Raw genomic sequence first — 27,361 nt, 5'->3', positions numbered from 1 at the left:
TGCCTAAATTCCACCATTATAGCTTCAGCTCTTTGGGCTCAACCTCAGCCTGGTCTTGTGCCCCATCCTTAATACAGCTGGATTTAACTCCTTTACCAGTTATTAATATCTTGCCAGGACTTGGCTTATCAGATCGATTTCCCATACGTTGTTTTTCTGTGTTGGGGCATGGAGGAAGAAGCAGTGACAGATTGGGTCGGGGTCATAGCAAGGGTCAGGTGTCCTGAGAATTACCATGGAGAAGCGCTGGAAACATGGACCAGGAGACACTACTTGCCGTGGAGAGGATTCACGGGGGCTTCCCAGAGGAACCGATGTTTCAGCTGAGACTTAAAGTAGGGGAGATTTGAAGTAGAGGTGAGCAGGCCTGGTAGGTTCTGCTAAAGATTCTGGTTTCTATTCAGATGGGAGTTACTGAGGGGGCAAGGCGGTGACGGAATGAGATTTTGCATTTTTGAAAAGACGACTCTGGGTGCTCTGGGTGCCAGAGGGTGGAGCAGAAGGTGGAGGGAGTGAAAGGCGAACGGGAAGCAGGTTTGGAGGCTGTTAGTACTCCAGGCAGCAGTGGTGGGGCCTGGCCGAGGATGCGCCGGTGGGGCTGACAGACTGCAGAGTGCAGAAACTCTGTGTCCTTATTCCCGGTCTATTCTCAGCACAGTAGCCAGAGTGATCTGCCTTGGCTCAGACCCCACAATGTCTCCATCTCACCCAGAGGAGGTCCCATGTTTGTTTCTCAACAGGGTGCTCCCTGCTCCTGGGGTAGGGCTGGCCCCCACAGCCATCCCATCCCCCAGGGGCACTAAATTCCAGGAGGACTCCCCAATCCGTGACCACTGCTGCACATTTCCAGGGCCCCTGGTACTGCTCCCTCCCTCAAGAATCAGTGTATGGGGCCTTTGAACTTGCTGTTCCCTCTGCCAGGCGCATGCACTCTTGCTCCGTTTGTCTGTGCGCCCTCATTCCTGATTCCACACTCCAGCCTCTGCTCCGTGTCATCTTCTCAGTAAGGCCTTCCCTGACCACCCTATTCTGAATTGCAATCAGTCCCCATGTGCTTCCTACCCCTTCTCTGCTTTATTTTTCTCTCTAGCACTTTTCATCCTCTGAGATTCTCTGCGCATTATCTGTCTCCTCCCACCAGAATGTAGGCTCCATGTGAGCAGAAGCGTTGTCTGTTTTGTTCGCTTCCATATCAGTCACTAGCGTCCAGAACAAATATTTGGTAAATATTTGTGCAATGCATGAGGTGGTATCTGACTGGAATGGGAAGTGTGGGCCGGACGAGGCTCTGTTTTCTGGCCTGGGCCAGCAGATGGCTGTGACATTCGCTGGGTTGGGGACCACGGCGGGGAGGGCGGGTGATGTGGTTAGTTAGCGACACGTTGAGCTAGACACGAAAATATGGCTTTTTCTGCCTGGACATCCTAAACCAGGAGGGCTCAGCAGGGGCGGGGACAGCGTCGGAGGCAGCCAGCCAGGCGAGCTGCGCGACGTTGGGGCTGCGTGTCCCGCCACAGGTGTGGACCAAAAATATGGACACATGCAGGCGCCGGCTTGCAGGGAAAAGCCCAGCTCCGCACGCAAGCCAGGGCCCTTTGAACCGCACTGTCCCCCTGCCCCTTTCCAGTCCAATCGCGCACCTGCGAGGCTTAGGCGGCTCCTCTCCCTGCACCCCACCCCCACCCTCCGCTAGATGCTGGCCCTTTAAGAGCCGCGCCCCCGACTCCCCTCCCCCTTCGCGTGACTGTGCCGGGACCCGCTTTGGGCCAAGGAGTTGGGCGGCTGGGTGGCTGCGCGGGCCTCCGGGCCCTTCTCACGCAAGTCCCGGGCACCGCGCCCCCGCCCAGGTGGGGCGGGGAGGGGCCGTGTGAACTCTGCCCCCTGGAGGGATGTACCAGACACATGCACGCTAGCCCGGGGAGGCATCTGCGCCCGGCGCCCCCCTCCTCTGTCCCTGGACCCTTCCCCTGCCCGGCCTGCGGGCCTCTCTCTAACCCTTTTTCGGTCCCCGGGAGCTAGCCGCGCAGCCCCACTCGCCGCCCGATTTCTCTGCCCGCCAAGCGCTCGCAACCCGGGAGCCAAGTGGGAACCTCGGGGGCCGCTGGGTCCCGGCTGGAGGTACCCCTGGTTTGCAGCTTTCCCAAGTGGCCCCAGAGGCGGCGCCGAGCGCTCAGTCAGTGCTCAGCGAGAATGCACGTTCTCCATCCATTACCGCCCCTCTGCCTGGGGGCACGAACTTCTGGTAGTCGCCCAGGCTCTGGGGGCTCTAGGGGACCGGGCCAGCCCATTGGCGCCTTTGGCCCTCCGGCCCCGGTGACCTCGGGGCTGGGGTCGCCGCGCTTGTCACGCGAGCCTGGACTCAGTAACCCGGGGAAAAGAGGTCATCAGCCGGCAGCCCCGCCCCTGTCTGCCTGGCCCCGTCCGCTAGTAGCGAGGGGGGAGGCTCTTGCACGGCCATTGTTCCAGTGGGTGCAAAAATGAGGGTGAGGGGTCCCCGTGCCCCAAAATGGAGGCTCCCCATACCCTTTCTTAGGGCGGTCCTGGGACTTCTCCCCCAAATCCCCACAACCCTGAACTCGGCGCTGTCCATGGAGTACCTTGGAACTGGGGGTGCCAGGTGTCCCCAGCCCTCACCCCTTAACTTGCAGGCTCTTAGATGAGGAGTCCCTATAGCGGGTTCTCACCTGTCCCGCTGCATCCACCACCCTTCGTCCCTCTCGCCCGTCCCCTCTATCCTAGAGCCACCAGCCACCCCCCCACCCCAGGCCGGCACCTCCCTCTGCCCCTTCCCGGCACTTCGGGGGGCGTGGCCACACGCGCAAGCTGCCTATAAAGGTGGCAGCGCCTTCACCCTCAGCCTGAAGGTGACTGTTCCTTGGAGGCTTCCCTGATCTCTTTGGGGTCCCTGGCTCCAGAGACCACTCTTCCCAGCTCAGCTCAGCACCTCCTCACAGCCACAGGTGAGTGCTGGGCGCTCCTGGCTTGCCCCTTCCCTCCCAATAAAAGGAAAATTTTGATGCCTCCAGGTCTTCTTAGGTAAACACTGGCCTAGCACCTCAAAAAAGCAGGTCCTTAGTGACCAGACAGTCCAGCTCCCTGGTGGGGAAACTGAGGCCAGGGGAAGGGCAGGACTTGCCCAAGGTCCCAGAGCTAGTACCTGAACTCTAGATGTAGATGCCTCCCCTCTCAGGACTCCAGGATCCAGGCTCCAGCTCCATCCCCCACTGGCTCTCTGAGTGCCTGGGGTTCCCATCAGGGTCATCTGGGAGGCTGGAATAAGGACACAGCTGTGGGAGCATATGCAGCCCCAACTTTAGGCTGGGTGATGAGGGGCGCTTCTCTCCATCAGGGTGGAGGGAGGGGGCAGCTGCCTTATCTTAAAGCTACCCCTGGCTAGCTATACCCTCCCAAGGCATGGCTTGTCAGAGCTGAGATGTGCTGGCTAGGACAGGAGAGGCTGATCTGAGCAGTCCTGGGCACTGGCCAGGGGCCTTCCCTATTTCACTGATTGTCTTCTCTGCCCTCCGCTGGGGGGCAATCAGTGTGAGAGACTGCCAGCTGCAGAGAGCCAGATCACCAGTCCCCGAAAACTCACCAGTCTCATCTCTCTTGGCCTCTTACCATCTTACTAAGGCTGGAGGTCCTCGGGGTGCCCACTGTGCAGAAGGGGACACCATGGCACACCATATCCTGCCCCCGTTCACTCGGGGAGTCAGTGCGCTTTGGGATCCAGCTACTCCAGGAGGCTTCCCTAGACAGAGGACTCTGGTACTAGAGATAGGAACCATACAACCTCCCCATCTTGGGTGGCTCTCCTGTGGGGAAACCTTACTGGTCAGACTGTGAGGTTCCCCAGGTCAGATCTGGGTTTTCTCTTCTCTGAGATCCAGCTGGGCACCCTGACTCAGAGATCACGTCCCACCCGCTCTCTCAGGTGATGTAAGCCCAGAAAGGTAAAATGACCAGTCCATGGCCACGCCATGGAGCCTGGAATACGGGGTCGCCTCACCTGCAGTCCAGGGCACCAGGCAGATGCCTTGGAGAGAGTACTCCATGAATATGCACACCCTTTCTAGACCAAGCCCAGAGAGAAAGCATTGTCTCCACTTCTGTTAAGTTCAGATCCATTTTTAATTTCCCTTATTCCAGTCTGCAGTTTTCTTGCAGCCCTGGCCTGGTGGGATCCTTCCATTTATTCTCTGCTCTCTGATGACAGGCAAATGGGGGAAGCCCAGACTATTCATTCATTGAGAATTGAGCCCAACAAAAACCCTGGCCTGGATTTCTGCGACCAGGAGTCTCAATCTAGCTGGTGTCCAGCTGCTTTTAAACTGTGGATTAGTTTAACTCAGAGAGCTGGGGCTGAGAGCAGTGTGGCTTAGGCAGTGGCCTTCCTGTTCCCTGTTCCCACCCCACCCTGTCCCAGGTTCTGGGAGGACTCCCTAGATCCTGGGATTGAGCAGTAGAGAACTGAGGGCTCTGGGAAAGTTCCTTTTCATCCATTAATCTGACCACTTTTCAAAGGAAGGTACCTATGACAGGAGCTGGAAACTCCCTGGGGAACTTTCCCTAAGAGGTCTGGGTCCTGGCTCTGTCACTGAGTGCTGGGTAATGTTAACCAAGTCAGTACCCTCTCTGGAGGTCAATTTCCCCATATGTGAAATGAGGCTGAAGGAGCAGATGATCCCCACTTCTCCTGATTGCAGCGTTTTCCCAAGAGTTGTGGGGAGTACTCAAGGGATTTGGGGTGATACACGTCGGTTATGTGTTTATTTTAATATATGTTAGGAGAAAAAATCAAACATATTTTCACACAGATATTGTTGTTTGGGATGATGCTATGTTGGTAGATTTAAAGTTGATTTTAGAAAAACATGAAGTAAATAATAGTACAGGTGCTAAAAGGAAATCACAGAGTAGATTTTGGACAATGCTGTTTTATTTATTTATTTAATAAATTTATTTATTTATTTATTTCCCCCCCTAAAGCCCCAGTAGATAGTTGTATGTCATAGTTGCACATCCTTCTAGTTGCTGTATGTGGGACACGGCCTCAGCATGGCCGGAGAAGCAGGGCACGATATGCCTGGGATCCGAACCCGGGCCGCCAGCAGCAGAGCATGCGCACTTAACTGCTAAGCCACCGGGCTGGCCATGGATAATGCTGTTTTAGATTGGTGCAGCAGTTAAGAGAGTGTGTTTGGAGTTAGGCAATTTGAGTTGGGAGAATGGATCTAATGCTTGCTGGCTGTGTGACCTTGGGCAAGTTATTTACCTGCTCTGAGGCTCACTGCAGCCTACCTCCTAGGCTGTGGCCAGAACTGAATGAAGAATGACCATGAAATACTTGGCACATGGTGGGAACTCAACAAACAGCTTCTCTCGCCTCCTCCTCCCCTTCATGTCCAGTGAGCAGTTCTGGATGAGGTTTCCCCTTTCCCTGACCAGTGTGCTGACACTTTAGGACTTTGGCTCCTCCCATCCCCCCATCTGATGTCTTGATCTTTTCTTCCTGCCCCACCTCTCAGCAGCCACCTTGAGATCTCTACGCTGACCATGTTTTCTGTGTTTGGACTCTCTGTCCCCATCTCGGCCACAGAGCTTCTCCTGGCCTCCGCCATCTTCTGCCTGGTATTCTGGGTGGTCAGGGCCTGGCAGCCTCGGATGCCCAAAGGCCTGAGGAGTCCACCAGGGCCCTGGGGCTGGCCCCTGCTCGGGCACGTGCTGACCCTGGGGAAGAACCCACACCTGGTGCTTTCGCGGCTGAGCCAGCGTTATGGGGACGTGATGCAGATCCGCATTGGCAGCACACCTGTGCTGGTGCTCAGCGGCCTGGACACCATCAGGCAGGCCCTGGTGCGGCAGGGCGATGATTTCAAGGGCCGGCCTGACCTCTATAGCTTCACTCTGATCTCTGATGGCCAGAGCATGACCTTCAACCCAGACTCTGGACCAGTGTGGGCTGCCCGCCGGCGCCTGGCCCAGAACGCCCTGAAGAGTTTCTCCACCGCCTCAGACCCGACTTCCTCATCCTCCTGCTACCTGGAGGAGCACGTGAGCAAGGAGGCTGAGTACCTCATCGGCAAGTTCCAGGAGCTGATGGCAGGGGTTGGACACTTCGACCCCTACAGGTATGTAGTGGTGTCAGTGGCCAATGTCATCTGTGCCATGTGCTTTGGCCGACGCTATGACCACGATGACCAAGAGCTGCTTAGCCTCGTCAACCTGAATAATGAGTTTGGGGAGGTGGCTGCCTCTGGGTTTCCGGCAGACTTTATCCCTATCCTCCGTTACCTGCCCAACTCTGCCCTGGATATCTTCAAGGACCTGAATGAGAGGTTCAACGTGTTAATGCAGAGGATGGTCAAGGAACACTACAAAACATTTGTGAAGGTACAGGCTGGGGAGAGGCAGGTGGGTGGTGGGGAGCAGGTAGGGTCAGGGCCGGGGGGTCAGAGATATCTGGAGCAGCATGGGGTTTGGCAGGCTCTCAGGGGCCTTCCCCTGGGATTTTGAAGCCGGTAGTCAAATGGATTCCATCGTTGGCGGGGAAATAGAACTTTCTCTTGACTAGCCCTAATATCCCTCCATCAGACAGCGATATTTACTGAATAGCCAGTCAGTGCAGGACCCTAGGACAGTTGTTGTGGGGACCAGGAAGAATTAAAGAGTTGGTCTCCAGGCCTCCTGGGAGAGAATGGGAGAGAAAAAGAGCCCGTCCGGATGATAATGGTACCAGACTCTGGGGCAGGAGTCCCTTGAGGTGGGGCTTCAGTATTCTGAGGCAGGAGAGAGCCTTGGAGAGGCAAGAGAAGCTGGGATGGCAGCCTCTTGAACAAAGGAGCTAGGGATGGTGAGGGAGAAGGCCTGGATGGAGGGGTAGGTCTGGGTTTGGGATCTTGCTCACCTGTGGGCCTTCCCTACCCAGGGCCATATCCGGGACATCACAGACAGCCTGATCGAGCACTGTCAGGACAAGAAGCTGGACGAGAATGCCAATATCCAGCTGTCAGACGAGAAGATCATTAGTGTCGTCTTTGACCTCTTTGGAGCTGGTATGAGCTACCCCACTATGCCCTTCTTGTGCTCAACTGCCCTACCCCACCAACCGCCTAACTTCTCCCTCTGTTGTCCCCTGGCCAGGGTTTGACACAGTCACAACTGCCGTCTCCTGGAGCCTCCTATACCTGGTGACAAGGCCCAGCATGCAGAAAAAGATCCAGGAGGAGCTGGGTAGGTGGTGGCTTCCTTGAAAGCACTCAAGGCATGGGGCCTGGCCACGGTCTGGGCGGCCCATTCATCCTTCTGGTCCTTTGGGTTCTGCAGACTCAGTGGTTGGCAGGGCGCGGCGGCCCCGGCTCTCTGACAGACCCCAGCTGCCCTACATGGAGGCCTTCATCCTGGAGACCTTCCGACACTCCTCCTTCCTCCCCTTCACCATCCCCCACAGGTGAGGCCCCATGGATCCACTGCTGTCTGATACTGGGCCTTACTCCAGTCCATGTACCTGATCAGGGCTGGTGGGAGGGCCATGGTATTGGGAGGCCAGGGGATGTCCTTTGGTCCTGAGACTGACTGAGCTTCCTCCCTCCCCAGTACCACAAGAGACACAAGTCTGAGTGGCTTTTACATTCCCAAGGGGCGTTGTGTCTTTGTGAACCAATGGCAGATCAACCATGACCAGTAAGTTGAGAGGGGGCAGGGGAAACTCCACCTCTTCCTGAGCTTCGGACTCTGCTGCCTGTGAGCCACTTGCCCATCCCCTGCTCTTTGGGACCAGGGCTCAACTCACTTGATGCCTCTGAGCCCTCGAGCTGCCTCTTAGCTGCCTCTCTCTCATTGCAGGAAGCTGTGGGGCGACCCATCTGAGTTCCGACCAGAACGGTTTCTCACCCCCGATGGCACCATCGACAAGGCACTGAGTGAGAAGGTGATTCTCTTTGGTTTGGGCAAGCGGAATTGCATTGGTGAGACCATTGGCCGCTTGGAGGTCTTTCTCTTCCTGGCCATCCTGCTGCAGCAGGTGGAATTCAGCGTGCCACCGGGAGTGAAGGTGGACACGACTCCCATCTACGGGCTGACCATGAAGCATGCCCGCTGCGAGCACTTCCAGGTGCAGGTGCGCCCCTAGGGGGCTGAGAACCCTGTAGCCTAGACTCTGTCTACCTGACCTGCCTGGGCAGCCCAGCCAGGGGGCTGGCCTAGGGGGCTCTAATCTTTGGCCCGAAACCCACAGATATTGGTCTGGCTGATTTTTGCTGTCTGGGCTTCAGGCAAGCCTGAAGGATCGTGCCTGCCCCCCCACCCTGGACTTGCCCCTCTGCATACTGACCACAGACAGTGGACACAGCAGGGCCCACACAGGAGCTGATGGAGCCTTCTGAAGTTGTGCTTGAGCTAGGAGGACTGGTAGGGTTAGGAGATCCTCAGGCCTCTGGAAACCTCTGGGGAGCTCTCTGGAAACCCCTGAGCCCAGCAGCTGACTGGCTCTCTGTGGGAGCTGACTGGCTTGAGAAACATTTAGAGTAGACCACACCAGGGCCTGTCCAATCTCTTTGATAGTCGGGAGCTATGAAGAGTGAAGGGAAGAGGCGTCCCAGGATACCGGCACAGAGGTGGTCTCCCCGCTTGAACAAGGCGGAGCAATCTGACCACAAGGGTCTGGGATTATGGTGCCTGGGGGGATTGCCTCCCCTGCCCTCTGGCAGGCAGGAACAGGGCAGCCTCCTGGCCTTGCAAGGCCCCTGTTCCCATCCAGGGTGGGTTGGGGACTTGGGTCAAAGAGGAGCAGAGAGCAGAGGGAGTGCCCAAATCCAGGCACCAGGACAGGTCCAGAGTGAGGGGGTAGTAATTCAGTCACCTTCTACTGGTCTCCTTTCTCTCCGCCCTGTATTAAATTGTTTTTCTTTTAATGTTTATGTGCAAGGAGCTTTTTATTTTAGCCTGCATTGTACTTGCATGTTTGCATTTATTCTATATAAGAGCTTAAGAACAATTTATTGAGTACAATGGAGAAAATTCTAACCCAAGTATCCAGAAATGTGTGGGAAACATCTACCTGAGCTAAATAAAGACATTATCCAGAAGTCCTACAGGTGGAGATTGTTTGAATCTTAACTGAAGCTATCACTCATCAACATGCCCTCTCTGAGCCCCATCTCCAGTCAGGTATTACTGGGGCAGGAGGAAGAGGAAGAGGAAGAGGAGGCAGTGAAGAGGTGAAGCCACTGCTCTCAGGCAGCACACAGTCTGGTTGGGGCACAGGACTCTATCACTTCACTGCCTTTCTCCTTCTCTAAGTGATCATTGATGAAGAGTATTCTCTGAACCAGGCACTGGGGGTATAAAGTGAGTAAAACATGGTCCCTGCCTTCAAGAGCCTCCCTTGCTGGTTGGGGGAACCAACACATACACATGTCATCCAATTCATTGTGATTAGATGCATACAGGAGGGTGAGGCCCAGAGCCGGGTCAGGGCTGGGTGGGCAGGAGTGGGTGCTGGGAAAGGTTACCAGGTCTTGCGGATATCTGCACAGAGCCCTTCTTGAAGAATGAGAGGCAATCTCACTTGGTTCTCACAACATTATATGCTCAAGTCCAACAGGGTAGATTCAGGTCTTGGTGTGGGAGGAGGAGAGAAATTCTCAGCTCAGAAGTTGTGGTCAGCTCCTCACTAGCCAGGCCTGGTTCAGATCTTGCAGCCCTAATAGAACCCAAGGCTGGTCATGGATGGAGAACAAAGCCTTGATTGTCGGGCCCCATAAGCAGACTGTGGCCTGGATTTCAACACTGAAAGCCCCTGTCCATCTGGGATGGCAGAGAAGTGGTGCCAAGTAGCGGCAGAGGCTGGACACACGTAGCCAGAAGCTGTTCTGACTAAGGGACTGAGGGGAGATGCATCTTGGGATGTGACACCCAGCCCTTTCTTTCCAATGCTTTCTTTCCATTGTGCAGTGGCCAGCAGTTGCCGTTCATGCACTGTGATTTCTGGCAAGGTAGCTGGCTCCTACTCACCAAGGGTTTCAGGCTACTGCAAGGAAGGAGCTGAAGTCAGCTGAAGCAGCCCTGTTTATGCAGGGGGATGAGGAATTTGGTGCCCAATCATCCTTGTATTGATTTATTTTCTACTTAAAAAATAACTTGTATTATATGCTATAACGTAGATGAGCCTTGAAAACATCATGCTAAGTGAAAGAAGCTAGACACAAAAGGTCACATATTGTGTGATTCCATTTACATGAAATGTTTAGAACGTGCAATCCATAGAGACAGAAAGTAGATTAGTGGTTGCCAGGGGATCGGGGCTGGGGAACAGAAGGTGCAGGGTTGCTTTTGGGGGTCACGGAAATATTCTGGAATTAAATAGTGGTGATGATTGTATAACTTTGTGAATATACTAAAAACCACTGAATTATGCAGTTTAAAATTGTTAAAGCAGTAAAAAAAGAAAAAGTTTGCCAACCTTTGTTCTAAAAAAAAGTGAAGGAGGGATGGGAACAGCATATGCAAAACAATTTATGTAACCGTTCTCAGTAATCATATTGGTAATGGTAATAGTATTTCTATATTCAGACTTTAGTGATGTGGGGTAAAACAAATGAGTAATTAATACTGAGGATATTCTAATTAATCATCCCCTGTATCCTTGAGAACTAGAATTTTTGGTATGGAAACAAAGGAGATACAGATGTACTATAAAAAAATTAAGTTAAAATGTATATATGTTGTATATATAAAATGTATATTTTATATATATATACTATATATATATATATAGTATATATATATATATAGTGCATACATTCTCTAAGTGTTAGAAACAATGACCAACTCATAGCAATGAGCATCCCTAATGCCTAGATTACCATCCATGGCTTCTTGGCTGGTTACAGATCTGGGGCAGGAAATGTAAAAGAAGAACCCGGAACAGTTGCTCACACTAGATAGCACAGAAGCCACAAAGACCACCAGGAATGGATCAAGCCATTCAGGAACCAACTGAAGAGTCTCCAACAGGCCAAAGATAGGACAATCTGGGTGTCAATAATAATAATTGACATTGATTAAAACCCACCAAATATGTTTGAATCCATGAGTTCATAAAGGTTTTTTTTTTTTATTTGGCTGGTCACCTTCAGAGAAAGCGATTCACGATCTTGAAAAGTGAAAAACAAAAGCAAAGAATCATGCATTTATCCTGCCTTTCCTATATGAACTATACCTACAGGTAGCCAAATAGTAGCTAAGAAGCATCTCTTAATTAAAATATCCCATTAATAAATGAAAAAGAAATAATAGTTAGAATGTCACTATTTCATGGCCACCAATAAATGAATGGATCCAGGCATTGCGCCCAACAATTGCTAGCATCATAAAACAAGAGAAACCAGATCAGTGCCTCCTGATGAAAGAACCCAACACCGCCTACAGTGTTGCTCGAGGGACCGAGCTGGAGTCTGACAGAGCCCCTGGATCCAGTGGCCAGTTTGCAGTAAACAGAGAGGATGAAGAAACGCACTGAACGGAATCATAAGGGTGCGATCAGGGAAATTCAGACTTGGTAGATTCTACAGGTGAAAAGACTTGGGGTCTTCAACAGGAAAACTGTAAGGAATAGAAAGAGACGGAGGGGAAACTTATAGATTAAAAGAGACTTAAAAGATGTATCACATTTTAAGAAATGAGCAACACTAAACTATAGCATCTAGGAGTACACGCTGGGCGATAAATCTTATAAGAACAGGGAAATGATTACTATAAGAGTCTGGAGAGTGGTTACTTTGGGGGGAGGGAGTGAGTTATAATTGAAACAGGACGTGAAGAGGGCTTCTAGGATGGTTGATAAAGTTCTATTTCTTAACCTGGGGTGGTTCAAAGAGGCTTGCTTTATAAGAATGAAGAAAAAGAATATAAATAACTTGTGTTGCTCTTTAGGAATATAATTAATATATGTTGTCATGCCCTTCGGCCAAAGACTACCAGGAACACACCTGTCATTAGACAAGTTGGGTTTGTGACTCACTGCAGTGAGGGAGAAGGCACACCAAGGGGAACCACAGGGTGTCTCCACATGAGGATGTTAGAAAGAACTCACTATATGATCTGGGCTTTGGTTGAGTGATTTAGGGGAGGGTTAGCCCTAGAATGGATGCTGTCAGAAAGTGGGGGCAATTTTATGATTGGGTATTTGGTGAGTAGCACTATGACCTTGCTTAGACAAAATTATGAAGGGGTGACCTTGGTTTTTTCCATTTAAAAAAAATTTTTGGTAAAATACACATAATGTAACATTTGCCATCTTAACCATTTTTAAGTGTACAGTTAAGTGGTATTAAATACGTTCATAATGTTAGGCAATCATCACCACCACCCATCTCCATAGCTCTTTTCTTCTTGTAACACTGAAACTCTATACCCCTTCAACAGTAACTCCCTACCCCCATCTCCCCACAGCCATTCTACTTCTGACTTCATGAAAAGTGGCCTTATTTTGTTTCATTTTATCATATTCTCAGCATAAGCTCATCTGAGGTTGGTATTCTGTGCAGAAAGAACTAGAGAAGAGGAGAACAAAGTATCCTATGAGCATCAGACCAGCTTGTAATAATATTGAGGTCTATCTGTGAGCATCAGATCAGTTCCAACTATCGGGGCTGTTCTTAGTCCTCCTTTTTTGTCAAATACAGACAAAGTCAGGTCTCAGGACATTCATCCATTATATCCAGATTTGCATCATTGCCAGGGTTTTGCTGATTAAGATCATTTTGCTGGTTAAGAAGAGCATCCACTGAACGTGGTCTATAATTGAACCAGGATTAATCTTTCCTTCTTCTGTCGTAGGATGTGTTATTGAACTGTCTGATGTGACAATGGCTGCCCTGTGTAGCACCCTAATAGAACTTAAGATTCTGGACAGCTTTATGAGTCAATTGTAACATAGACAATTATCAGCATCAAAATGACTATTAGTCTTCTGATAGGTTTGGGAGCCAAGGACATAGATTATTAAATCCAGGCAATCAAAAGTAAGTCCCAGAATTCACTTGGGCCTATTTTAGAGAGTCAGGTGGCTTTTTCTATTTGCTGTGTGGTATTTACATAGGTGCAGCAAGTGGTATGTGCTATAGCCCAAACTTCCCCTTGGTTGACTAAGAGGAAATCACGGGCTATACGATTGTCTGTGACAACTCTGGTTAATGAATTTAGACCGATGTGTTGGGCTTTCGGAGCAGAGGTAGGCTCATGTATGACTTCTGGTGGGTCGGAGACCAGCTGTGAACTCTCCTAGTTGCACTATTCCCACTGTGGGAATTGTAGCCTGGAGAGTACACGTGAAGAGGGAACCAGTCATCCCTCCTGGAAGCTCTCCTGAATGATCTGTGCTTGCCTCATTTTGGAGGCTTCTGAGCGTCTTTTTAGTGTCTGTAAAAGGAAACACTCATACATTGCTGTGGAAATGTAAAATGATGTCGCTGTTTTGGAAAACGGTTCCTCAAAAGATTCACATAGGTGACTGGGCCGGCCCCGTGGCTTAGCGGTTAAGTGCTTGCGCTCCGCTGCTGGCAGCCCGGGGTTCGGATCCCGGGCGCGCACTGATGCACCGCTTCTCCGGCCATGCTGAGGCCGCGGCCCACGTACAGCAACTAAAAGGATGTGCAGCTATGACATACAACTATCTACTGGGGCTTTAGGGGAAAAAATAAATAAATAAATAAAATTGCAAATAGGTGGCCGGCCTGGAGGCTTAGCGGTTGAGTGCATGTGCTCCGCTACTGGTGGCCCGGGTTGGGATCCCGGCGCGCGCTGGCGCACTGCTTGTCTGGCCATGCTGAGGCGGCGTCCCACCTACAGCAACTAGAAGGATGTGCAACTATGACATATAACTATCTACTGGGGCTTTGGGGAGAAAAAGGGAAAAAAATAGGAAGAGGATTGGCAATAGATGTTAGCTCAGGGCCGGTCTTCCTCAGCAAAAAGAGGAGGATTGGCATGGATGTTAGCTCAGGGCTGATCTTCCTCACAAAAAAAAGAAAAAAAGATTCAACATAGAGTTACCATATGACACAGAAATTCCACTCTTGAGTATACAACCAAGAGAATTGAAACGTACGCCCACGCAAAAACTTGCACTTGAATGTTCACAACAGTGTTATTCATAATAGGAAAAAAGTGGAAATAATCCAAATGTTCATTACCTGATGAATGGATAAACAAAAGGTGCTATACCCATGCAATGGAATATTATTCTGCCATAAAACGGAGTAAGGCACTGATATGTGCTGTAACATGGATGAGCCTTGAAAATATGGTGCTAAGTGAAAGAAGCCAGATCACATGCTAGATATGCCCATCAAATATTATGATTCAATTTACATGAACTGTCCAGAATAGACAAATCCATGGAGACAGAAAGCCGATTAGTGGTTGGCAGGGGCTGAGGGGAGGGAGGAATGGGGAGTGACTGCTAATGGGTACAGGGTTTCTTTTTGGGGTGAGGAAAATGCCCTGGGACTAGTGGTGATGGTTGCACAACTTTGTAAATATAGTAAAACCCACTGACTTGCACACTTTAACAGGGTGAATATTTGATGGTATATGTATTATATCTCAATTTAAAAAATTACATCAGGGACCAGGAGGCCAGAATCAACCAGCCTTGTAGAACGTTGAAGATGTTCATAGTCTGTCTAAGAGCCAATCAGAACTTTTCTCCCTTCTGTTAGAGCCAGTCTGAATCCTCTGTGCATACTTAAGTGTAATATATTTGCTGTAATATATAGATGAGACAGGCTGAAGCAGTATTTGTGTGCTTGGTTCAAATCCCCATACTTTGTTCTAATCATGATATTTTCTTCCCTTATTCATTTGGGTTTGTCAGCATCTAACCTCAAATTCCTCTTGGCTGAATTCTTGTTCCTATTGTAACCTCTTTGTGACTCTAATTTCTGAGCCCATTTGGTAAAATAGCAGGTTTTCATTAAAGATAGTTTAGAATTACAGTGGTTGTTTCAGGGAACTTTTTTGGAAATTTTTTGATTTAATAAGTTTTATACACCCTCAATGTTTCAGAACAAAAAGGAAAACAAAAACCCATCTCTACAATAGTCAATCTTTTTGTTGGTGATAAAGGCTTTCATTTTATGTACATCTTAGGAATATCGAATCCATTCAGACAAATCCCACATTGAAAAAAAGAGCAAACTACTAAATTACATTATAAGGTCCCTTACTAATCTGTCAGAGCTCTGTGCTAATTGATTTTGGAGACTAAGAACTTATGTAAATTTAAAATAAGGAAACTCATGACTTTCAAAAAAAAAAAGAGAAAATTTTAGTGTATAGTGTTTTAAATATGTTGATTCTTTAAAGACTATTTTTGTCTCTCCAGCTGAAAATCAACTCCAAAAGGGAAAAAAGGACTTAATTAAATTAGTGGCTTTGGTTAGTAAGTTACAAGGTAAAAAGAAATGCAGTCCACTCAGAGCTTTTAACCAACTTAAGTAATTTAATAATTGGAACATATCCATAAAAGGAAAAAGTAAAACAGTATTTCTAGTTAAGATGAATCTTTGGAAATAAGTCTGGTTTGATAATATGACTTATCCCTGATTTTATGAAAATTTTAGCAATTGTAGCACTGTTCTAGGTGGTGCAAAGGCTTCACTTTCTCAGAGACAGCCTCATCAGTTTGAACATACTCAGTTTCCTATACAGAAATTTACTGGTCAGACAAGCCAACGCTGCTTTCGTTGTTATTTATAAATGTGTAAACCTATGTGTTCAACTAAATTAAATGATAATAGCTAATGTTTTCATAACAAAAGATTTTTGTAACTTCAGACTATTGCAAATCGAATCTAAACTTGAGCTATCCATGCAAATTCTAAAAATGTCATATTTTTTCTGGTGATTTTTCATACTGTATGATTGTATTTGAGTGACTTAAATTTGGTTTTTAAGCTCCCTACCTGACTTTGAGGTCTTGAAAGTCATTAATTATTAATCTTAAAATAACCTAAGGAAATTAGAATTTATAGGACAGTGAGAACAAATGTACTGAGTTAAGATACTAGCTTTTCTTTTGCTGGGGAAGATTGTCCCTGAGCTCACATCTGTGCCAATTTTCCTCTATTTTGTGTGTGGGTTGCCACCACAGAATGGCTGCCGACGAGTGGTGTAGGTCGCGCCTGGGAACTGAATGCCCGGGCCGCTGAAGTGGAGTGTGCCAAACTTAACCACTAGGCCATGGGACTGGCCCCAATAGCTTTTTCTTATTCTTTTGCCTACATACAAATGCAATTATCCTTTATAAAGCTTAACCTTTTTTTCCTTCCAGCCTTTCTTTTCTTTTTCCCCAGCTTTATTGAGACATAATTGACATATAACACAGTATAAGTTTAAGATGTACAAATTAGTGTGTTGATTTGATACACTTATATGTTGCGAAATGATTCCACCATGGCCTTAGCTAAGCTCCATCATATCACACAATTACCACGTTTTTTGTGATGAGAACATTTATTATTATTATTATTATTTTGGTGAGGAAGATTAGCCCTGAGCTAACATCTGTTGCCAATCCTCCTCCTTTTGCTGAGGAAGTTTGGCCCTGGGCTAACATCTGTGCTCATCTTCCTCTACTTTATATGTGGGATGCCTGCCACAGCATGGCTTGATAAGTGGTGTGTATGTCTGCACCTGGAATCCGAACCTGTGAACCCCGGGCCACTGAGGTGGAGTGTGTGAATTTCACCACTATGCCAAGTGGTGAGAACGTTTAATGTCTACTCTTCTAGCAATTTTCAAGTAAATAATACAGTATTATTAACTATAATCACCATGCTGTACATTAGATCCCCAGAGCTTATTCATCTTATAACTGGAAGTTTGTGTCCTTTGACCAACATCTCCCCATTTCCCCCATCCCCAAATCCCTGGTAACCACCATTCTATTCTCTGTTTCTATGAGTTCAGCTGTTTTAGATTCCACATATAAGTGATATTATACAGTATTTGTCTTTCCCTATCTGACTTATTTCACTTAACATAATGCCCTCGAGGTCTATCCATGTTGTCACAAATGGCATGATTTCCTTCTTTCTTATGGCTAAATGATATTCCATTGTGTATATACACCACATCTTTATCCTTTCATCTGTTGACACTTAGGTTGTTCAGATATCTTGGATATTGTGAATAATTCTACAGTGAACGTGGGAGTGCAGATATCTCTTTGATATGCTGTTTTTGTTTCCTTCTGATATATACCCTGAAGTGGGATTGCTGGATCATATGGTAGTTCTATTTTTAATTTTTTGAGGAACCTCTATACTGTTTTCCGTAGTACTTCACCAATTTACATTCTCACCAGCAGTGCACAAGGGTTCCCTTTTCTCCACATAGTAGCCAATACTTGTTATGTCTCGCCTTTTTGATAATAGGCCTTCTAGCAGGTGTGAGGTGATATTTCATTATGGTTTTGATTTGTATTTTCCTGATGATTAGTGGTGGCAAGCACCTTGTCACGACCCATTGGCTGTTTGTATGTCTTCTTTGGAAAGGTGTCTTTTCAGATCCTCTGCCCATTTTTAAATCGGATTGTTTGTTTTTATCCTATTGAGTTGTATGAGTTCTTTATGTATTTTGGGAATGAACCCTTATCAGATATATGATTTGCCAATATTTTCTCCCATTCTATAGGTTGCCTTTACATTTGTTGGTTGTTTCTTTTGCTGTATCAAAGCTTTTTAGTTTGATGTAGTCCCACTGTTTATTTCTGCTTTTGGTATCATAACCAAAAAATCATTGCCAAGACCAAGGAGCTTTTCCTCTATGTTTTCTTCTAGGAGTTTTACAGTTTCAGTTCTTATGTATAAGACTTTAACCCATTTTGAGTTAATTTTTGTGAATGGTGTAACACAAGGGTCCAATATCATTCTTCTGCTATGGTTATCCAGTTTTCCCAACACTATTTATTGAAGAAACTATCCTTTCCCCATTGAGTATTTTTGGCTCCCTTGTCAAATATTGGGTGACCGTATGTTTTGAGAGGTTTGGTGGATTCGATCGGAGACGTAAAAAGAAACTTTCCAACCCAAATGAATAGACTGAATATATATATTTTTTTTATAGAAGAGAGTAAAGGCGATCGTCCACAAGCAGATCCGAATAGGTCAAATAACAAGAGGGAAATGACACAAATCGATCGGAAAGGGAAACACCAGATTGACCGAAGGGAAATAACACAAGTCGACCGGAAATAGAAACTCCAGGTCGACTGAGAGAGAGAATCGGATCGGTTACTCACAACATCCACGCCCTTGCTCTGGGGAGAGTCCCTTCAATTGACACGCCTAGGTGGGAGTCCGATCAGTCAGAGATCCTGGGCAAGGCGTCCCCTCCACAGGTTAGACTTTCACCAGGCCTCAGTTTCCAGCAGTTTATATAGCATCAGTAATCTCCAGAGTAGGCATTTGCAGAGTTTGCAGAGTAAGCATCCTTTGTTCCCATGTACAAATGGTTATCAGTTGCATACGTGCATTGTGCCCCCTGGCTATCGTCCCAGCCCGGCACAGATGGCCAGTCCATCCCGAGCTAAAATGCCCAAAGAGTCTTGTAATCTTATAAATTGCAACTATCTCTGTGGGAGAAGGGCCAGGGCCCAGGAGAAAGGCCAGTTCCCACCACATAGAAAGCGGCTTTATATTTCCTTGTGTGCTGGTGGCTGTAGGTCCATGGGACGGCCAAACATGGCTATACTCATGTCAAGACACCATATACGTGAGGGTTTATTTCTAGATTCTCAATTCTGTTCCATTGGTTTCTGTGTCTGTTTTTATGCCAGTACCATACTGTTTTGATTATTATAGCTTTGTAGTATTGTTTGAAATCAAGAAATGTGATGCCTCAGCTTTGTTCTTCTTTCTCAGGATTGCTTTGGCTTTTGAGGGTCTTTCGTGGTTCCATACAAATTTTAGAATTGTTTGTTCTATTTCTCTGAAAAATACCATTGGAATTTTGATAAGGATTGCACTGAATCTATACATGGCTTTGGGTAGTATGGGCATGTAAAAAATGTTAATTCTTCTGATCTGTGTATATGGGATATCCTTCCATTTCTTTGCATCTTTTCCAGTCTCTTTCACCAAAATGTTAGAGTTTTTAGTGTTCAGAACTGTCATCTCCTTGGTTAAATTATTCCTAAGTATTTTATTGTTTTCGATACTACTGTGAATGGGATTGTTTTCTTTATTTCCTTTTCAGGTTGTTTGACGTTAGTGTATAGAAACACAGCTGATTTCTTTATGCTGATTTTGTATCCTGCAACTTTACTGAATTCATTTAGAGGTTCTAACTGTTTTTTGATGGAGTCTTTAGGATTTTCTATACATAAGATCACATCATCTGCAAAGACAATTTTACTTCTTCCTTTCTGATTTGGATACCTTTTATTTCTTTTTCTTGCCTGATTGTTTTTGCTACGACTTCTAGTACTGTGTTGAACAGGAGTGGTGAGAGTGTATGCCCTTGTTTTGTTCCTATTCTTAGAGGAAAGTCTTTCAACCTTTCACCATTGAGTATGATGTTAGCTGTGGGCTTGTCATATATAGCCTTTATTATGTTGAGGTATGTTCCTTCTATACTCAATTTTTAGCATTCTCTTTTATAATGACAGGATATTATATTTTGTCAACTGCTTTTTCTGCATCTATTGAGATGATCATATGATTTTTATCTTTCATTTTGTTCCTGTGGTGTATCACATTTTAAATTTGCGTGTGTTGAACCATCCTTGCGTCCCAGGGATAAATCCCACTTGACCATGGTGTATGGACCCTTTTAATGTGCTGTTGAATTCTGTTTGCTAATATTTTGCTGAGAATTTTTTTCATCTATATTCATTAGGGATATTGGTCTGTAATTTTCTTTTCTTGTAGTGTCCTTATCTGGCTTAGCTATCAGAGTAATGCTGGCCTTGTAAAATAAGTTTGGGTGTGTTCCCTCCTCTTCAATGTTTGGAAGAGTTTGAGAAGGATTGGCATTAATTCTTCTTTAAATATTTGGTAGAATTCACCAGTGAAACCCTCTGGTTCTCTGCTTTTCTTTGTTGAGAGGTTTTTGTTTACTGATTTAATCTCTTTACTCATTATTGGTCTGTTCAGATTTTCTATTTCTTCATGATTCAGTCATGGTGAATTGTATGTTTCTAGGAATCTGTTCATGTCTTCTAGGTTATCCAATTTGTTGGCATCTAATTTTTCATAGTAGTCTCTTACGGTCCTTTCTGTGTATCAGTTTTAATGTCTCCTCTTCCATTTCTGATTTTATTTATTTGAGTCTTCTCTCTTTTTTTCTTAGTCTACCTAAGTATTTGTCAATTTTATTTATCTTTTTAAAAAACCAGCTTTTAGTTTCATTAATCTTTTTTATTGTTTTTCTAGTCTTTGTTTCATTTATTTCTGCTCTAATCTTTGTTATTTCCTTCTACTAACTTTGAGCTTAGCTTGTTCTACTTTTTCTAGTTCTTTGAGGTATAAAGTTAGGCTATTTATTTAAGATCTTTCTTTTTTCTTAATGCAGGCGTTTATCACTGTGAACGTCCCTCTTAGAACTGCTTTTGCAGCAGCACTTATGTTTTGGTATATTGTGTTTCCATTTTTGCTTGTTTCAAGTTATTTTTTAACTTTCTTTTTGATTTCTTCTTTGACTCATTGGTTGTTCAGGAGTGTGTTGTTTAATTTCTACATATTTGTGAATTTTCCATCTTTCCTCCTTTTCATGATTTTTAGTTTCATACCATTGTGGTTGGAAAAGATACTTGGTATTATTTCAATATTCTTAAATTTTCCATAGCTTGTTTTGTGACCTATCATTTGATCTATCCTGGAGAATGTTCCATGTGCCCTCGAGAAGAACGTATATTCTGCTGCTGTTGGATGGAATATTCTTTATATGTCTGTTAGGTCCATTTGGTCTAAGTTATGGCTCAAGTCCAATATTTCCTTGTTGATTTTCTCTCTGGATGATTCATTAATTATTGAAAGAGGCATATTGGAATCCTCTACTATTATTGTATTGCTGTCTTTTCCTCCTTTCATATCTTAAATATATCTTAAATATATTTAAGTGCTCTGATGTTGGGTGCAGATATATTTATGATTATTATATCTTCTTGATGAATTGAACCCTCTAGCATTATATAATGACCTTCTTTATCTCTTGATAGCACTGTTGGCTTAAAGTCTATTTTATCCGATATGAGTATAACTACCCATGCTCTCTCTTGGTTTCCACTTGTACGGAATATCTTTTTCCAGCCCTTCACTTTGAGCCTATGTGTGTCCTTAAAGTTGAAGTGAGTCTCTTGTAGGCAGCATATAGTTGGGTCTTGTTTTTTATCCATCCAACCACTTTGTGTCTTTGGATTGGAGAATTCAATCCATTTACATTTGAGTAATTATTGACAGGTAGGGGCCTACTAATGCCATCTTATTGTTTTCTGGTTGTTTTGTAGTTCCCTTCCTCTCTTGCTTCCTTCCTTTGTGAACTGATGATTTTCCATAGTGGTATGCTTTGATTCACTTCTCTTTATCTTCAGTGAATCTACTGCAGGTTTTTGCTTTGTGGTTACCACGAGGCTTACCTAAAACATCTTATAGATATAACGGTCTATTTTACACTGATAACAATTTAACTTTGATCACATACAAAAACTCTACCCTTTTATTCCCCCTTTTATGTTTTTAATGTCACAGTTTACAACTCTTTATATTGTGTATCCATTAACAAATTATTGTAGCTATAGATATTTTAATCCTTTTGTCTTTTAACCTTTATACTAGAGTTAAGCGGTTAACACACCACCATATTACAGTATTAGAGAAATCTGAATTTGACTATATGCTTATCTTTACCAGTGTGATGTATATTTTCAAATGTTTTCATATTACTGATTAGCATCTTTCAGCTTAAAGAACTCCTTTCGGCATTTCTTGTAAGACAGGTCTAGTGGTGATGAACGCTCTCAGCTTTTGTTTGTTAGGGACAGTCTTTATCTCATATAAGGCTTAACTTAAAATAGCAAAGCCAATGTGATATACACTACCTAATAATATGTTAATAACATTACTTATGTTTTAAGATCGAAAATTAAAACTTTAAGTAATATCGTCTTTCAGCAATGTAGAGTATGACTAAACCTTTAAATATATTCATAGAATATTGTCAGTGAGCCAAACAATTAAATATGGTAGGAAAAAGGGGACTTATAGCTAAAGGAAAATTATGGCATGGAATATACAGTTTGTTCCAGATATGAAAAAATAAATAATTACTCTTTGTCCTCTGCATACTCTACTCAGCCGACAAAATTTTCTTTTGCCTCACCTATGTTCATACTCTCAATTCTCAAAAACCTAATTTTTGTGTTTTGATGCTGCCTCTCACTATGCTCCTAGGTTGTTTACAATAAAGCAACAAAGATTCTTCACTCCAGGAAGGACTAAAATTCTTAATGATTATCATGTTAATGTTTATTATGTTTATTTTAAATATTGTTATTAGAATTCTGATTAATGAGGTAGCCAAGATAACAAAATATTCCTTGTTCTTATGGCCTGTCTGTTCTAACAACGTTTTTGACATTGTCTTTCCAAAGTTCAGAATAATGAAATGTTAAATCTTTGGGACAGTGATTGATGGTTATACAATGTTGTGAATGTACTTAATGCCTTTTAATTGTACCCTTAAAAATGATTAAAACGGTAAACTTCGTGTTATGTATATTTTACCACAATTAAAAAAAAGATAGGATTCTTTTGTACCTAAACTGACTTTGAGCTTTCCGAAATGGTCAGTGGGGAACCATAGAGATTTGCTTCTTCTCATAAAGGAGGAATAATAAGTTCTTTTTGTTAACTTGCAGATTTTATTTAACTCAAAATATTGAGAAAATTCTTTTGTTTTCCAAACCCAGGATGAAAATAAATTAAATCTGACACATCAAAAGAGAAGTTCAGTTTTGATATTAGTATAAATATGTTTCAGGGACTCTGTACTTTTTGTTTGAAAATAGACATTGTCCTGTTCACCTACAACAACTGAAATGATAACTGTATGCAGATTGATGAACAATTTTTGTTTCTATGTTTAAATACCCATTTCAACTGGGTACAATCATAAAAACAGTTTATGGCATAAATGACTGACTAAAGGCTAATAGATTGATGTGTATTATTCTCAACAGAGGATTCCACTTTCCTTGTTCTAGTATTGTTGATTATTAAAATAAATTAACCAGAGCCATTCAGTCTTATCATGCTCAAGTAGTTTCTGTTTTGTTTCCTTGCACTTGCCTAATGTTCTCTGCTACAACTTATAGATCAGAAATTGAAACTTCTAGAAGGAACATCAAAAAGCCTTAATAACAGGGGCCAGCCCAGTGGAACAAGCGGTTAAGTGCACGCGCTCCCCTGTGGCGGCCCGGAGTTTGCTGGTTCGGATCCCGGGCACGCACCGACACACTGCTTGTAGAGCCATGCTGTGGCAGCGTCCCATATAAAATAAAGGAAGAGGGGCATGGATGCTAGCTCAGGGCCAATCTACCTCAGCAAAACAAAAAGAGGAGGATTGGCATCAGATGTTAGCTTAGTGCCGATCTTCCTCTCACACACACACCCAAAAAGCCTTAATAACAAAGCATCACAGACACTCGCCAGACTATATTAAGTGACCAAGTCAGGATCTCCAGGACCCTCTTAGTCCAGAGGCAGAGACTTCATGGAAGTAAACAGCTCAACTCTAAGACCTTTCAGTCAAGATCAATGTCCATAAATGGGGCTAATATTTACCTTTTAATTCTTCTAAAAGGTAAATCTTTAATGATTTAAATCTTTCCTTAAAAGGTAAATCTTTTTATGATCTACCTTTTAATTCTTTTAATGATGAAATTTAAATTTTTAATTTTTCTGACAAGTCCTAATTCTAGGACTAACTATATAGAGGCAGCTCATTTGTTAGATTCAGTAGCTAGCTCAGGAAATTTAACTTACTGTTGGATTTGTCATTTCTTTCCAAGAATGCTAGGGAGACCTCTTCTATTAGGGTATTCTAAAGATGCCACCAGCTGCAATTGTGATAAAGCTCATTCATGGAAATTAATTTCTGTTTCTGATTGATCCACAATTAATAACTTAAATGTGAAAACAAAGTACATCATACAGGCTGATTATGTTGAGGAAATGAAACTAGTTAATTATGATAGGCCAAAAAATCTTTTTTAGATATGTGGCTTGTGTTAAGATAACTCATGTAAATATGACATACACACCACACTTACAAAGGATGATAGGTTTTCTGTAAAGCCATATGATACAAAGTCTTGCTGATTGTGCCACATCCCAAGAAATAACCAACAACACTTTTACACTCAACTAATTGATCAAGGAAAACGTTCTTGTGCTGGCAAGACTAACTATGCTCTTTTAGTTGTCACTTTAGACATATTTAGCTATATTGGTTCCCAGACATTTGAGAATTAGATAGCAGATTTAACAAAATTACAGATTGTGCTTTGTGTGTTTATGCCAAACGAATATTGCTACACGATGGGAACCTTTAAGGGAGTGAGGAGCCTGCTGCACAAGAATGTCTTTTATGCCATTCTTGGATTTTAATACTCTTATGCTGATAGGATCTCAAATGACTTAATCTGCTCACTGTGGTATGCCTGTTAAAGTGCAGAGCATTTAGCAGGAGTCCAAGGAATTACTTTCCAACACTTTGGGAGTATATTTGCTCCTCGATTTGGTATACTTGCATTTGAACGCTATATACAAGACATTTTTCTTCCTGTAGCAGTCGCTGCTGATGCCCAACAAAAGGGCCTCGATTCATTTGCCACCACGGATTAATTATAGAATTAGACTGAGCTACTTGTTTGCTAAATAAGGTGGTGTCTGTCCATCGGCAAATACCTTCCTTTGTGTATTTGGATAAATGCTTCTGTTCAAGTAGAAAGATCTTTACACAAAATCAAAAATAAGCTACTTGGCTTTTAAAAATACCCTTTTGGAATCCATTCTCATGGATAGCTCTTGGGAAGCCTTGAATTATAGCTTAGAAGTGCTTTTAAACCATCCTTATAGTTCCAACTGGCATCTTTACATCAGAGTCACATGATGCTTGAACTTCAGAGTCTTAGAAGCTACTATGCAGCTGCTATTTTGAAAACTGATTCATCAAATGACATTGCAGAGAAAGAAAATGGATCAATTATGGTATCAACTCAGTTTAAACAACTGATCATTAACTGGACACAGAGAAGGAATAAGCATGGCTGTGAAGATCTGGAGACATGAATCAGAATTTTGTGGTGTCTTCTTATTTTACATAAAAAGGGATCAAAAGGCAGATTTTCAAAAGGAGAAACAGGGTGCTGCTTCTGATAACGAGTATCAAGGGCATAATGTTAGGACTCATCTTCATTGAAATCACATCAACATCAAGGACAGTGCTGAGAAATATTCTTCTTTTAAATCATAAGACTCTAAGAAACTTAGCTATTTAAAACCATATCAGAAAAAGAACAAAATTGGAAGAATCACACTTCTAATTTCAACACTTACTACAAAGCTACAATAATCAAAACACGGGCTGGCCCCGTGGCTTAGTGGTTAAGTGCTTGCGCTCCGCTGCTGGCAGCCCGGGCTTCGGATCCCGGGCGCGCACCGACGCACCGCTTCTCCGGCCATGCTGAGGCCGCGTCCCATGTACAGCAACTAGAAGGATGTGCAGCTATGACATACAACTATCTACTGGGGGTTTGGGGGGAAATAAATAAAATGAATAAAAAAAAATCCAAACAATGTGACGTATGAGGACAGATATATACGTCAATGGAATATCATTGAGAGTCCAGATATAAATCCACATATCTATGGTCAATTGATTTTCAACCACGATGCCAAGACCATTCAATGGGGAAAGAATAGTCTCTTCAACAAATGGTGCTTGGTATCTAAATGTAAAAGAAGGAAGTTGGACCCTTACCTCACCTCATATACAAAAATTAACTCAAAATGGATCAAAGACCTAAATATAACAGCTAAAACCATAAAACTCTAGAAGAAAATACAAATGGAAATCTTTAACAGTGGTGTCTTAGATAAGGCACCAAGAGCACAGCAACAATAGAAAAAAGAGATAAATCGGACTTCATCAAAATTAAAAACTTTCGTGCGTGAAAGGACACTATCAAGAGAGTGAAAAGACAACACACAAATGGGAGAAAAATACTTGCAAATCACATATCTGATAAGAGACTAGTATCCAGAATATATAAAGAACGCTTCTAACTCAACCACAAAATGACAAACAACCCAATTAATAAATTAACAAAGGACTTGACTAGACATTTCTCCAAAGAAGATATACAAACGGCCAACAAGATCATAAAAAGATGCTCAACATCATTAGTCACTCAGGAAATGCAAATTGAAACCACAGTAAGATCACTTCACATTCACTAGAATGGCTATAATAACAACCATTTTAAAAAGGAAAGTAACAAGTATTGGGAAGATGTAGAGAAATTGGAACCCTTTTACATTGTTGATGGGAATATAAAATGGTGCAGCCACTGTGAAAAACAGTTCGTTGCTTCTTCAATAAGTTAAACATAGAATTACCATATGACCCAGCAATTACACTCCTAGATATATACCCACAAGAACTGAAGACAGGTTTTCAAACAAAAACTTGTACATGAAAGTTCACAGCAGCATTATTCACAATAGCCAAAAGGTGGAAACAGACTAAATGTCCATCACCTGATGAATGGATAAACAAAATGTGGTATATCTACACAATGGAATATTATTCAGCCATAAAAAGGAAGGAAGTGCTGATACCTGCTACAACATGGATGAACCTTGAAAACATTATTCTAAGTGAAAGAAGCCAGACACAAAAGGCCACATATTGTATGATCCGATTTATATGAAACATTCAGAGTCAGCAAATCTATAGAGACAAAAAGCAGACTAGTGACTGACAGGGGTTGGTGGGGAGGGAAAGGTGGGGAGTGACTGCTTGATGGGTATGGGGTTTCCTTTTGGGATGATGACATGCTCTGTTATTAGATAGTGGTGATGGTTACACAACATTGTGAATGTACTAAATGTCGGTAGTAAATTTTATGTTATGTGTATCTTACCACAATAAAATTTATTATTATTTTGTCGCTGAGGAAGATTCACTCTGAGCTAACATCTGTTGCCAGTCTTCTTCTATTTTGTTTGTGAGCCACGGCCACAGCATAGTCTCTGACGAGTCGTTTAGGTCCACGCCCAGGAACCGAACC

General features: G+C 44.0%; 1 protein-coding gene across 2 annotated transcripts; it reads left to right on the top strand.

Moving 5' to 3' along the window:
* The first annotated feature begins 2,860 nt into the window (after positions 1-2,860).
* On the top strand, positions 2,861-9,086 carry LOC131406271 (cytochrome P450 1A1). 2 transcript variants are annotated; one of them, XM_058542075.1, is made up of 7 exons: positions 2,861-2,960; positions 5,532-6,393; positions 6,929-7,055; positions 7,144-7,233; positions 7,327-7,450; positions 7,597-7,683; positions 7,846-9,086. In XM_058542075.1, the coding sequence occupies exons 2-7, from the start codon at positions 5,557-5,559 to the stop codon at positions 8,129-8,131; spliced, it is 1,551 nt and encodes a 516-aa protein (XP_058398058.1). In that variant the 5' UTR covers positions 2,861-2,960; positions 5,532-5,556; the 3' UTR covers positions 8,132-9,086. The 2 variants fall into 2 exon arrangements, with proteins under 2 accessions (XP_058398058.1, XP_058398057.1); XM_058542074.1 differs by having other exon boundaries at positions 5,529-6,393.
* Positions 9,087-27,361: the final 18,275 nt, after the last annotated feature.

The sequence above is a fragment of the Diceros bicornis genome, chromosome 5, assembly GCF_020826845.1.
Source record: "Diceros bicornis minor isolate mBicDic1 chromosome 5, mDicBic1.mat.cur, whole genome shotgun sequence".
NCBI lineage: Eukaryota > Metazoa > Chordata > Mammalia > Perissodactyla > Rhinocerotidae > Diceros > Diceros bicornis.
This window is presented reverse-complemented; position numbering and strand designations above follow the sequence as displayed.